Source organism: Fistularia commersonii, chromosome 3, assembly GCF_037954325.1.
Source record: "Fistularia commersonii isolate RoL2024-O1a breed Wild chromosome 3, RoL_Fcom_v1.0, whole genome shotgun sequence".
In the NCBI taxonomy this organism is placed as follows: Eukaryota; Metazoa; Chordata; class Actinopteri; order Syngnathiformes; family Fistulariidae; genus Fistularia; species Fistularia commersonii.
Genome location: NC_141286.1, coordinates 18,552,549 through 18,567,466, shown reverse-complemented (window position 1 = coordinate 18,567,466; position 14,918 = coordinate 18,552,549). Strand labels below are relative to the sequence as shown.

The following is a 14,918-nucleotide window of genomic DNA, read 5'->3' as shown; positions in this document are numbered from 1 at the left end:
GAACATGTAAATTGTTTTTTTTTACATAAGTGTTGACGCTGCGTGTTTTATTTATAGAGCTGAGACATTCAATTAGTGTTGCATACTATGTGTGACTTTGTGTACATATACAGAGCAAATATTGCAGTATGTGATTGTCATACATGCAGTCAGAGGACCTTCTAAACATCTTGCACTGCCAGTCAGACCTCAGTTTAATCTGCAGAAAACACCTAATATAACCAACTATCTATCATGTCTCGGGTTAGAACCCTTAGGGCTGCTGAAATTTAAGACATTCCGTCTTTCATCAAACATGCTTGAAGATGAATCTGATAGATTTCCAAAGTCCTCACTCACCATATTTTTGAGGATGATACTCAGGCATTGATCAGTCTCTTACAATCTGAAGTGCTGAGAGCTTTACCACACCTAAAGCAACAACAGATTTTCATTATCAGGTATCAACTATAATGACAATTCCAACAATGGGAGAAGAAAAACAAATCAAACTGTATTTCTTAAAATGTCAACTTGTCAAAAAATGTTTGTAGCACTCAAGGACAGTATGAGGTTTTTAAGTACTTCTTCAAACCATCAAATGCTTTTGCAAGATATTTGCTTGTTCTCATGTTTTCAGTGACTAGAAAATAGGTCAATTGGTTTACCAGGATTCAGTGGAATCCTGCTTTTGCATCTGACCAGCAGCCCTGTTGAAATTCAAATTTGAGTTACCATTTGAGCCAGTTATTTGTCAAAATTCATTTTTCTTTCTTCTTGGTATTGAACTGAGTTCCTGGTTTATTAGATTGAGTGTGTAAAAGCTACTGTTCAAACAAACTGTTAACAAGAAATTACACATTTTCTTTTCCAACAGAAGTAATCTCAATGATGAAACTTCTACTTTCCACTTTACCTTGGTTTCTCACACTTATTTTGCAGGCTTCACAATGTCTATCAGCTTGTCACACACACTATTTTGTCACCTACAGCTGGACAGGAACAAATATATTAATATAATATAAAAATAGAAACTTTAGTCAACTCCAGACTTCGGGGGGATCTCATGATATTCAGGCATACTGCTGGTTGTTGTTAATGTCCTATATTTGGAGTTCCACAACCAGGTAATTCACAGGCACAGAACAAAAGCTTTATTGAAGTATAATAGTGGTCGTTCATTTTTAAACTCATGCAACGCCTACAAAAGTCTTAAAACCAACAGCAAACATTTACAAAGATATTTTTTCAATGACACAGGTTTAGAAAATAGGCTTCACTTTTTGATTAGAAAATTTGAATTTAGGCCTTTTAAGGTTGGATAATTAACCTCTTCAAAATGAAAACATTTTTTTGACTTCATTGGTCAAGTGTAAGGCAGCATCAGTCTGTACAAACAGCAACTCAATTGAACAATATGTACATGTTGCTTTATATTTTCCAAACCGCTGTGATTTGTCTTTAAAATGGACTGATCTTTTAAAAAAATAAATAAATACACTGTGCTTTTGGTCCAGAGCCACTTTAAAAGTCTCGTCCTTGACCCTGAGTGTGGGGTAACGAAGAGTTACACCATGTCGGTGTGCCTGAAGAACTGCTGGTCTCGGCCAGGCGGGTACTGCTGCGTCCAGTCGATGATGGCTGGTTTGAATAGGCCACAGCAGCGCAGCTGGAAGAAGGACACCAGATTCCGCACAACACCTTGACTGGAGACAACACAAGAAGACGGGTCAGGTAAGTGTGTGATCTCACAATATTGAAACAATTCATATTCAATCAAGAAAATTAAAAAATATAGAACTCTGCTAATAATCACAGAACTGTTTCCAAAATGGACTGAATCCTTTCCCGACTAATCAGTTCCAGTGATTGTTCAACAATCTTTACATCAAAGAAATCTTTTAAAACTTAGAATAGCATACTGAGGCTTCAACCCACTGAAAATGAGCCACATTAAGTATTTCCCCATCAGATTCACATTATTCTAAATGTTATGCAGTCGCACATCTGGTTAGATTGTAATGAGCCTCCCTCTCAAATTTGAAAGACACAGCACAAATTTCAGTTCTAAAAAGAACAACAGAAGAAGAATGAATATTAAAACAGTTTGCTCATATGTCGGTAATAAGTCAAAGCCATGCATGGGCACATTATTGCACTTTATGTTCAAACAGAATATGAACTATTACCAAGGACAGAAAAGTGCTTTATCCCTCCATCAACTCCAGAAACTAATCTACTGACCAATAGTGTTTTAAGTTCACAACTGTTTGAGGTGAAGGATTTCGCAATTTTGGGCTGCATTCAACTAAAAAAACGAAAGCATTTTTGTGGCTGTGGTTGTCAACACCTAAAGTCATGAAAACAAAACACTGAAGTACACATTTTAATAACCATAATCTTCTATCTACTCACTTATAAGGATTTTGTCTCAGGGGGACGGACTGCCTGAGTTTTCTCTGCAGGATTGTCAGACTCAGTGTCTCAGCAGTGGTCAGTCCTAGGAAGGCAATCTGCTCCGATGAAGAATCAAGATATTACATCAGATTTACTCATCAGACTAGTCAAAACTACATAGTACAACACAAAAACATAGTACTCCCTGCTTATATTTGGAATAAAACCCAAAGTGGAGAAAGTTAAACTAATTAAAAAAGACAAAGGGTGAAAAAAGACACAGGAAACATTCAATTTAAAGAGAAATAAACATTTTCTCGTATTAGTTAGGCAATATGATAAAAATATATATGTATTTTCTTTTTTTTTAAATATAGACAGACACATTGCTCAGACATCCATTTTGAGATACTGATATTCTCGATCATGATATCCTATATGAAATGTAATTTATCAGCAGAAGGAAAAGCAATTAACTCCTTTTTAATACCCTTTTAATATGAATATATAATTCATTTAATTTTCAAATGTATCTTTTTAATCTAAATGCTTGTTAGAAGTGGTTGAAAGCATCACTCTTGAGAAAAAAAGAAATCTAATACAGCATCGCTTTTATAACCTGTCAAATATATATAATCTATATAATTCATATTTAAGTAATTTTCTGAAAATATTTTTCCTGCTTATCAACTTTGCAGGTTCTAAAAAAAAATGTAGAGTTGCAACTTGTATTCATTCACTTCCATTTTTAAAGGTGATACATTTCCAGAAATTTCCAGCAACCTATCTTTCTGTTTTATGCTTTTAATTAGGGAAAGGATTTTCAGAACTCTTTCAGAACTTGCTATATCAAGACCAGTTTTGTTTATTGATGGGCTGTCACCTGGTATAGCTGTGACACCAAGAAGCAGCCGGACCAGCAAGTGTGGTAAAAGGCCAACAGGAAAATGGTGAGCAGCCAAGGAGAGCAGCTGACTGTGGTGGAGAATGATCCCCATAGTCCCTGCTCCTCATAGTGTGGCCTGCAGTGTGTTGACCAGTCTGGGATGACACATTAAACAGCTCATGTATGTGTATCCAGTGTGAAGGGAAAGGTATGTCACATTACTTAGCTGTGCATGTGTGTGCAGGGACTGACTTACACACTAGACTCCCATAGAACATCCAGGCACCCATCAGCATGAGAGAGAACAAGAAGAGGATGTAGTAGGAATGGTTTCTTGCACCTGGATTAGGGCACATCATTTAACATAAATGTAAAAGAGTCCATTATGGTTGTATCAATTGAAAATAAGAATCCCAGATGTGGCAAAGAAAAGCAATAACAAACATGTTACTATCAAACAGTTGCATGTGAAAATTTTCCGCATGCAAATAATGTAAAGCTGACACAAACTAGAAAAAGACAACTTCAATTCAGTTTATATTTTAAAAGCTTTGCTCCATACATTCAGCTAATTCTGCTTCCTTTTCTCTGCACAGGCTATTTCAGTAATTTCTTGGTTTAAAGAAATTTGGTGGCTGAATTTTAAAGAGACTGACTCCATTTACTTGAAAATAATTTGCTGAAGAAAATCAAACCAAGAACCAAAACATGGATTAGTCTATTAAAAAGCCTCAATTATTGCAAAAAGGTGTTTAATGTCCATATACCAGTTTTTCTAATTATGATATCATGCCTTAAACATTAATTTCTGTAATTATTTCTATATATAAAATATTATCAATCACCATACATAATTACATTAATTTATACAATTCTGCAACATTTCTTATATTTATTCAAGACATTCTTTTTCTCTGCAACATTAAGCTAATGCACCCTTTGGACTGAATTTAAATTTAATTAAATGGCATTTAAATTAGCAAGAACTTATCAATAGCTCTCAAACTAGATAGAGCAATGACATTTCCCAGCACTAAAGGACAAGCAGTACCAATGCAGTTGTTGGTCCAGACGGAGTGGTGGTCCTGCTTCGCCACACAGCTGTCACAGATGAAGCAGTGGCCTGCTCTCACAGGTTTCTTTATCTGTAACAGAGCAACATAGATCAGCCGTAATAGTGCTCATCGTAGAATACATGTCTGTGTGTGGGTTGGGTAACATGGCAGTAACAAAACTATCATAGAATAAGCAGGAAAATACCTCAACATTTGCAATAATGTATCTAATGCCTCATGTGGAAAAAAAACAATCAGCATTCGAAACATTTTCTTTCATTATAACATTCTGCAATTACTTACTTAAAATGTCTCATTTCAAAAAAAGTGTTTCTAAGCCATTTTTCACCCTATTGTCTCTTGGTTGTGTTAAGTATCTAGGAAGCTATATCATATCATCATAATCAAAATCATTGTCTTTTACATTGATTAAAACCATGGCTTCTGAATATTGTGATATTCATTTGTTTGAGCACTGTTCAGCTTGACCAATGTACCTTATTACACAGATATGAAATACCTAGATAACTTGGATAATACTATACAGGCCAAGCTACAGATTGTTGTGGCTGTAAAGGGCTTGATTTGCGGGCCTCACCATACAGGAAGTGCAGAATATACTGGGGTCCAGACAGCCAGCCTCCGCCAACAACAGCACATTCTGTTATCACAAAAGTAAACTCAGCCCAGTTGTGCATCGAACATTTGCACAATGAAAACTATAATGACAGATTGTTTAATAACTTTGCTACCATTTTCTTCTCTTCTTCAGTTGTCTTGATAAAGCCTGGGTCAGTTCTGCAGGTGCGGAGGTAGTAATACAGCAGAGCAGTGACATTGAGCGTAAAAAGAACCTGAACTGTGGTGCTGTGTCCATGTGGTCAAAGGTTAAGAAAATATTCATCAGTTTGTTAGGCTAAAATACATAGCACCAGTTTGAGGTAATGGACTACTTAATTTAAGACTTTTCATTGTATACCTATTAAGATAATATATCAATTCATTAAAATTGTCAAACTTCAAATTTAGGGAAAAAAAATGATTATAAAAGCATACATGTCAGTTGCTAGTGCTGCCCAATAACTTCCCAATCCTGGCATCAATAAAGTACATCTGTTTCATCAACAGTATCCTATTAGATATAAATATCATAAAAACTAGTTTGAAGTTGATTAAAAATTGAAACACTTTTCTTAAGTTTAGCTGGTGCAAGCAACAAGCCTTATGTTGTAGTTTGGCTTTTTCAGTAGCAATAGCCATTTTAGAAATTAAAATAACAGTTTCCTCCCAATAATGATATATGTGACATGCTATCAATCATATTGTGCTTCAGTTATACATTTTCAGTAAAGAGGAAAAGTAACATTACCCAACTGCTGCTTCCCATTTTCAAATTAATCATTTTGTTTGTTTGTTTGTTTTTTGGCTAGAACATTTTCCCTTCAGAAAAAAGGATATCTGGCAAGAACCACAGGCACCAGGTGATGGCCATCCAGAAGACAGAAGCCATGAGAGCTGTAGCCGGTAGAAGAGACTGAAAAATATGACTGGGGAGATTCCTGTTTACAAGACAAAGGTTTGTAGAAAATACAGAAGGTTTTAAATAATAAAAGGGAAATTGGGAATTAGTATAGTATTTCTACTGAATCCAAAGCTATCAAGGATCAGTTAAAATATGACCTAACCTTGTGATTAAATTCATTGCACCAATCACACAGGCCAGCAGGATCCCTTTAAGCAACCAAGAGTCTGAGTTCATATCAACTATGGCACCTACACTTCCAAACACCACTGTACAGAAAAGAAACATAAGAAACACCTGGAAGACATGAAAAACAATGAATTTAATTAAATAAAATAAATAATAATAAAGACAAATTCATAATTTCTTCAACTGAAGGTCGCTACCCTATATCTGTTGATTATTCGCAGGCATCGAGAGCTGGAGCGAATTCTCTCTTGTTTGACGTGGTTGAGTGTGTGGATGAGCAGTGGGCTGTGCACCTGATGGGCCAGGTCGATGGGGGTGTGGCCCTGAAAAAGTATAAAAATATGCAATGAAAATGTGCTCATTTGATACAAAATGTTAGCGGGGTGTGGTCTCTCACCCCACGGGACGAAGGGTCGAAGGGCGTGGTTAAGCCGGGTATATATAGATGATCCCGGATGTTCAAGTTCTAGTTGTATTTTGTTGGTGTTTCAAATTAAAGAATAAAACTACTCTACGCCTCCGCCACTATTTCATTGCTGAAACACCACAAGCTCCACATTTTTTTATATTTGGTTAGGTTGTGCATTCAAGTGCTGAATTAATATAATGATATTCAAAAGTCAGTTTGTTTTACATTAACATATACTCACAATATGATGGATAAATGGAAATTAAACATGGACTGAATAAATTGTGTGTCCACGGTAAAGTAAAGAGTATATCAAATTCAACCTTTATCTTAATATGGCAGATCAAACGACATTCTGAATCTGAGCAGGCAAAACTGTGTATCATTTCAGGAGTATGAAATAATACAGGGTGTGTGAAACCATGTATATCACATGTATATCCTCTTCTGCAAACCTTACGTTGATATTTTCTACATCCACACTGGCCCCAGCCTCAAGCAGGATGTGGGCAGCATCTACGTTTCCTGCTAGCACAGCACAGTGCAGAGGAGTGTTCCTGTTCACTTTGTCCACGGCACTCACAGATGCATTATTCTTGATTAAGAAGTTAGTTGGTTCAGGCCTTAAACAAAAACAAACAAACAAAAAAATGTAAATATTTCCTTTTTAACATTGATTCTACACATTTCTGTGAGGAGATAATGAATTAATATTGATGTTTTTCATTCAATATAGTTGCATTACTTTAATTAGGAATAGAACCGCCAAAAAATCTAAAAGGCAAATGAGCTCTGCTTTACTCTATTTGAGCTACATGGAGAAAATAGATCATACCCAGCTTCTGCTTCAGATATGCATGATATTTTGGAACATAAAGGCGCACACAAAAGTGTCAAGACTATCAAAGTAAAGCTAGGCTGAAATGGTCAAACAATGCATTTGCAGAATTCAGGATCACTGCCGTTGATATTGATATTAAAACGCCTTCATAAATATAGAAAACTACTCCGACACAAGAAATCATATATGAATCATCTCTAGCTTGCTGAGGAATACTATACCACTTTTCAAAATTAAGTTCTTGGTCATTTTGATGCAAACATTCTCTGACATTTAGTAACTTTTAGTTAGTTTTAATGTTTGTATGTTTGTGTCCATGTGTATTGAGTGGGGGGGGGGGGGGGGGGGGGGGGGGTCTTACTGATTTTTTTGTTGATTCTACTGACTAATAACAGAGTTTTGTCATGGCAGTTTTTATGTGCCATGAGCCCAAACCTAAGTTGTATTCATGGACCTGATTTTTTTTTAGTCACAAGTCAAAAAAGTACATGAAACACATTGTCATGAATCGTATCTTGTGAATTTAACAGATCCAGATGCCAGAATCTTTGAAAAAATTTGAAAATGGAAAATCCATTAAGGTATCTCCTGAGTTGGCACTCAGCACCATAAATATCGAAATCCCTACAAGAAAAGCCCAGGGAATTTGTGAAAAGGAGACAACAGCTTACCCAATAATCTTCTGGGCTGCTAACATCAGTGGTGTCTGTCCATTGCAATCAGGTCCATCCACTTCCTGGAAGTCAATATTGGAACATGAAAATTAAACAAAAGAAAACACCAACAGAAAAAAAAGGAGCAGAAAAAAGGGTAACACTCCAATCCAAATATGTTAGGTATGTGTTTGTAGAGGTCTGACCTGTCCCTTTGCCATGATATAGGCTGCAATGGCCATGTGCTGGAAAAGGATGGCGAGGTGAAGGGCACGATAACCTTCACCGTCTGCGATTGAGGGATCTGCGCCATACCTTATCAGTTGAATTACCATTGGAAGGTGGCCCTGCCTGATCATATAAATCAACATGGGTTTTAATGATAACTGAGAAGTCTCTTACAAAAAGCTAAGAAAGTTCTTCAGTCAAATATCCACATATAACATTATTCTTTTATAATGTCCTTTTAACAGGCAAAAAATAGGAGTGTTACTTCATTATGATCACTGAAACTGAAGCAGATCAATTCATTCCTTGCAAAATAAACATTCAGCCTTTCAAGTCACCTTATGGCCCAATGAAGGGGACTGGAGTTCAGGTCTCCTCCAAGCTGGTCAACGATTGCCCCTTTAGAAATATAATACCTGTCAGGACGAAATAATGAATTAGTATCTTAAAATGAAACACTTGATCTGAGGACACTGGGTGATTTAAAATATGTTTCCCTATAATAGCAGATCATTTTGAATATTTTGGAAAAGCTTGAACACCGAGCTGCACCCAAAATGTCTAATTGCACTGCCACTGTTCTATTGCACTGTACAAATTCAAATCTATAATCTTATTCATCATAATGTTTGTACTTTTCCTATCAGTACATATCCAAATGCACTGCGGACAGGAAAGTAGGACTTTCACTGTACAGGGAAACACATCTCTACATAGTACGTATGACAATAAATGCTTTGAATCTTGAGGCTTTGTGATTTTTTTTAACTTGAAATCAAACAAGCAATCGCTTAATAATTTAAAGCAATATTCGATTTTGGCTATGGTGTATATTTGTTTAATGGCAGTTGACATTTTTAGGTAATAATATTTGCTTAATGCCTTACCAATGTATTTTTTGGAAATTATCCAATCCTTCCAAGATTGTTTTCTGTAAACTTGTATAAAACACTAGGTATTGGGAAAATAGGTAGAAATATTTTAATAATTACTAGATATACTTTTTAAGAAAACAAAAAAATATTACAATATTGAGTACCCAAAAGCTAAAAAGAAAATATCAGCCAGTCCTTGAACATTTTGTTTTTCCCCATTGTAATATTGATCACATTGATTATTGTGACCTTCAAGTCATTCCTGTTTAAATTGAATTAAATTAAAGCAAACAATGTGATCAATAAATATCTGTCACCACAGATGACTTTATTTGGATGCTTCCTTCATATTTTTCATATTATCATTTTCAACTTTCAGCTCAGTTCATACTTGACCAGCTCGGAGCGATTGTTGATGGCAGCCCAGTGCAATAGTGTGACATTTTCCTTGTCTGGCTGCCTAACATCATATCCTGCTTCAACCAGCTCCTTACAGCGCTCAAAGATACCAAACCTGGGAAGAGAGAATATGACAAATGCCAAGGTTGGTCTATGTAATCATTTCCATCCAGAAACAATCCCTGAAATTATCGAGAGTGACAAATACCACTGAAAATAATCAAGAAAATACCTCATAATCACCAAGAAATGACTGATTGATTGATTAGGGAAAGACAACAGGCAGTTACGAGGCAGTCACAAGCAACGGAAATTATACACTTCAAAGAATACGTTGACTATTTAGTGTTGAGTCAAATCTGTTGAGATTAAAGTTGAATTACATTACATGACACTATGGGGGGACAACACTTGAGTGATTTGTGTAGTGCAGCATATTTGGTGAGTGTTTTTCCTAGCTGAATGAGAGTGATACATTTTAGAATGGAGGAACAGACAACCGCTATCAGACTCCCCAGCAACTTAACAGCCATGTACTACCTCAAAACAATCAGATGCAGCTGATTGTTCACTTCTCTTGAACTTTTCATTCACCTCGCCCAGAACCATACCTAGTTTTTTACATTCCACCTGAACATTGTAAATTTGCAAAACCAAAGCTGTACTCGACTGTTTAGATGTCAATCTGCACTTTTTCACCTTGCGCATGCAGTGATTTTAACAGTTTACATTTCAGCTCTCGATTTGCACATCCAATACTGTCCTTATTTTGACGTTTATTGTTTTGTCTTTACTGATTTTCCTATTTCTTTTCTACTAACACCGTATCAAATTATCTCGCTGTGGACAGCAAAGACAGAATTTCCTTGCACAGTCAAACACATTTTCTGACTGTTCCTGACACTCTGAATCTTTAATCTTGATATCATTTTTTTCCTATTGCCCTCCCCTAACTGACCTTGCTCCTGATAAAAGTCAAATGAATGAAATAAAAGGAAGGAGTGGCAGACAACCACTTGTTGTTCTTGTTATACAAAAGAAGGAACCTTTTGTCCAGCTGCAGTACAAATAACAGATCACTGAAGTAAGTCAGTTGGTATGTTAGTTATCTTGAATCCTTTCATACTGGAACCACGACAAACAGAGACACTGACAGGTTTGTGCAGTTTTCCTCTTTTTTCCTTTTGTTCATTCCCTGACTTTAGTTTCTATACAAATACATACACACACATAGATATATATATGTATATACACACATACACAAATACATACACAAACACACATATACGCATCTATACACACATGTGTATATAATACATAAATAATTGCAACTAATATCACAAACGATCTATATGCAAAGTTCTGTAAGCACAGCTTCACAGGTAGATTAAATTAAAAAAAAGGGATGAGCACTGAGAAGTGAGGAAAGGTTTTGAATTGTCAGTTCAGCCAGGCTTCTTTATGAAAATGATATGTCACAGTTTACAAACAGAAGCCCTGGTGTAACTTTGACCTCTAGAAAGTTACTGTAGGAAGGAATGAATGAATCTAAATGATATGAACAAATGTATTGTTGTCTAGCTTGCTTCAGCTTTTTTTCCCCCTCAAAACAACACTGCTTTATCTGGTTCTTGTAAGTTCTTGCACCTACCTACTAATAATCACACACTGTATCCCTTGTTTATAGTGAAACAACCAATAACAGCCAATCCCATGTGGGAATATGCAGAACATATCTGTATATATCGCATGTCATGAGAGTGTCACGGGCTAATCTTTTATATCATAAAATATACTAAATGCTTTCGCATCTGCAATTCTGGCAGGGACCTACTCTGACACCAGTTCTGATCATATGTTGATACATGGTTGTAGTGGCATGGTCTGGACATCTAATGCTAACCACCAAACTCCATGTCTTCCACTCATCATAATGTTAACATCCAAACTCTGTGGCACTTTTACATTTTTAAGAGAAATATTTTGTTGATTTAAAGACCAGTGTTTGATGTGAGATGAAATTTTCACCAGTAACTAAAATGTGATTCTACCAGATGGCTTTCACATGTTAACTTAATGTTAGATGCAGCTAAACTGTCACTGTATAAAACTTTAAATTAGGAAATTTTGTATTGAAGTAATTTTAGTTGTATTACTTGAAATACCTTTTGCTGGCATTATGTATGTTCTCAATAGAAAAGACAATTTGCCAATACAACAATATTAAAAGTTTTACTTCCTAACAGTGCTATCAGCTCCTGCGATCTATTATTGGCCACTATTTGTAAATCTATACAAACAAAAACAAATACTCAGATTGTCACAAGTTCTCTCCAGCATTTCCAGATTTTGAAGCTTACATCAACTCAAAAAAACACTGCTCAAAAACAGACAATAATCCTCTAATAGGAAAGCACATACATGATGACCTAGACAGTGACTCCCCAACAGACAACACATTTTCTGACATTACACTGAGTGAGGAAGGACTTGACAGTGTGCCATCCTCTAGGTTGCAGATGATTCTTGCCTAACTCTTGACAAAGATTCAGACAATTTGTGTGGTGGTTAAGTGAAACATTTTGCAACTTATCAAACCAGTGAGTGGATCGGAAAGGGGTATTCTGTAAGTCGTAATGTGCAACTTGACCACAATATACCACTAAAACTTATATACTGATCCTGTTACTATAACGGTATAAATGAACATACACTTTTGACGTCACACTGGGAGATAATTTTTGTTTACTTACTGTGTTGCCTTCACTATATCCCAACTGCTGCTGTCATCCAAGTGTGCCCGTTTTTTTGGCTGTTGTGTGGGGTCCATTGTCTGTTCTGGGTTTTTTCCGAACTGTCCATGAAAAGATGGCACAAATTGGTGCGCCATCCCACCAAATGCTGCAGCTCTGGGCCCATGACTGTGAGAATGACCTGAGTGTCCATGGTGACAACCATCATGCATGTGGCTGTGACTCTGCAAACCATGGAAGAAGGAAAGAAGCACAAATCATTAGCAGGGCAATTTATTGATTTAAGACCTTTTTGCCATTTGACATCGTGGCAAGATGGTAAAGGGAGCATGAATTCTTCTGTTAATGCTTGAAAAACTTAAAAGTGATACTGCAGCATCAAATGCAGTATTAATCATGCAGTCAAGATAGATGATAACTAAGGCAGTAAAGCCTCTATTTGTACAGCGTAGGGCAGTAGCCCTTGAAAGGGTGTGCTACTTTTTTTTTAACCATACGATATATAAATTAATGCAATCTCAACACAATACTTATTACAAATGTAAGACGCAGCAATTTTAATTTAAGTACAGGACGAAACTTACACCACATGGACGAGAACCACCACATGGAAAAAACGCCCTTTCTCTTCCGTGAAAAGCTGTGATTAATGTTGAGACTAACAAGCTGCCAACATGCTTTCTAGTCAGTCATAGATGGCACTAAATGTAAGTACCGACACATATGGGGGGGGGGGAAGAACAGGGGAAATACCTGTAAGGCATTTACAAAATTAAGAAGGGTTTGAAATATTTCGGATGTCAGTACACTGTGCGTCAAACAGACTGGGAAACTTCCCGTAACGTGGTCGTAAATGCCAAGAGGTAACTAAACACAATATATCCACATTGACAGGAGAAATGTGATAAGATTGCTCCGGTAAACAGACAGGTAACTAGCACTACGCTAGCTTAATGACGCTAACAGACAGTCAGTTGATGTGTCAAGTGTCTTGGCGAGGTAGGTATTCGGCCTTCCACCAACTTATTGTCAGAAAGACTAACTGATAAAGACACCCTACTAAAACACTGTTTACTATCTAAAATACGGTCACCTAGTATATGCCAGGTCAAAAATCAACACAACGTTAGAAGCTAGCTACTTACATGTACGTCCTCACTCCAGTCCATCTTGTTGTGGAGGAACGAAGGGAAAGTTCTTTTGATTGGACAGGCCAGAACGACGTACAACTTCCTGGTCTGACTTTCAAAATAAAACCCAGAAGTAGTTCATCCTGTTATTACTCATCGAGCTCAACTTAACGTGTTGAACCGTTGGGTCATGAAAATAGAATTACAAACATTAGGCGTTTCCCCTAAAATGTAAGCTATGTGATGAACCAAAATGAAATGGTGAAAGTCACCGTTGTCAGTGCAATTAATGAATTACATAGAGGCTTGAAAATAAATGCAATGATTTTGTTATTAAATGAAAACCTGCTTGACAAAGACAAACAAGTCTGAACACAAGCCTTCTAAATATGAATAGATGGACCAGATATAGGTATACCTACGGGAAGGGTTGGGGAATTAATTTCTGCAGGGGGCCACATGAAAAATCTAAAATGTGTGGGAGGGCCTAACCAACAATGACTCATATTACAACAATAACAATAACAATAACAATAATTTGATACTTCTCAAAATACATTTTCTCATTTGATCTTTTTGTTATGCACCAGTTAAGTCAGATTCTTATGGTGATAACAAATAAGAATATTCTGTAATATCTATAAAAATATATTGTACCTAAATTGTTATTTAGGTTGAAGGGAGAATTATTAAATAAAACAAACATAATTATAACATCACATTTTAATTTTATTTTTAACGTGTTAATTTCTACACAATTGTAATTGTGCGTATTATGCAGACAGTGTATGTCTCCATTGAGAGATCAATAAATATAGAAATCAGAAATTCCAGCCCTAAAAGCATGGAAAGGAAACAGCCGTTCAAGACACACACACACACACACACACACACACACACACACACACACACACACACACACACACACACACACACACACACACACACACACACACACACACACACACACACACATCTATGCATTCGGAATGCAGTGCCATTACATTCTTTCAGATTTTTTAAATTTTTTTCTTTCAGATTCAATTAGAAGCTTTTGTTGAACCCTGAACTTTGAGTGGCAATTCCCCCAACAGCCACATCAACATGTCTGGCATCAGACTTTGCACTTTCATGCACAGAGCAGTCGATGGCGCCATCGTTCAACTTTTGATGTGAAAGCGCGTCGCTGCCATGGTGTGAGTCAAGACTGTTAAATACATTATAATGATGTAAAGGACAGTATAGTTCCAAGAAAATTTAGAAATCGGTTTGTTTGTCACATTTAGTTATACATAGAGCACAACATCGGCGATATTAGACCACTGCATTTAACCCATCATGTATGAGCTGTGAGCAGAAGGTAGCTACTGAGCAGCACCAGGGGAGCAGTTAAGGGCTCATTGTCTTGCTCTGCAACACTTCAACGGGCTAGGAAGAGCCGGGAATCGAACCAGGAATGTTCGGTTCCAAGGACAACTACTGTAACTAATAAATAGAAATGTAAATGGAAGTGGTTCAAATTTTTGAGATAGATAAAACCTGATGTAGGTGGCATGGTGGGGCAGTGGTCAGTGCTGCGGCCTCACAGCATGAAAGACCCGG

The 14,918-nt window shown here is 36.6% G+C and overlaps 1 protein-coding gene across 1 annotated transcript; it reads right to left on the bottom strand.

Moving 5' to 3' along the window:
- Positions 1-1,118: 1,118 nt before the first annotated feature.
- On the bottom strand, positions 1,119-13,380 carry zdhhc13 (zDHHC palmitoyltransferase 13). Its single transcript, XM_086143980.1, has 17 exons — positions 13,332-13,380; positions 12,187-12,410; positions 9,426-9,548; positions 8,498-8,575; positions 8,138-8,282; positions 7,950-8,014; positions 6,898-7,060; positions 6,226-6,351; positions 6,003-6,136; positions 5,776-5,876; positions 5,070-5,194; positions 4,916-4,978; positions 4,314-4,407; positions 3,519-3,602; positions 3,260-3,417; positions 2,395-2,492; positions 1,119-1,685 (listed from the first exon to the last, which is right to left on the bottom strand). The coding sequence occupies exons 1-17, from the start codon at positions 13,353-13,355 to the stop codon at positions 1,547-1,549; spliced, it is 1,944 nt and encodes a 647-aa protein (XP_086000106.1). The 5' UTR covers positions 13,356-13,380; the 3' UTR covers positions 1,119-1,546.
- Between the last annotated feature and the right edge of the window lie 1,538 nt (positions 13,381-14,918).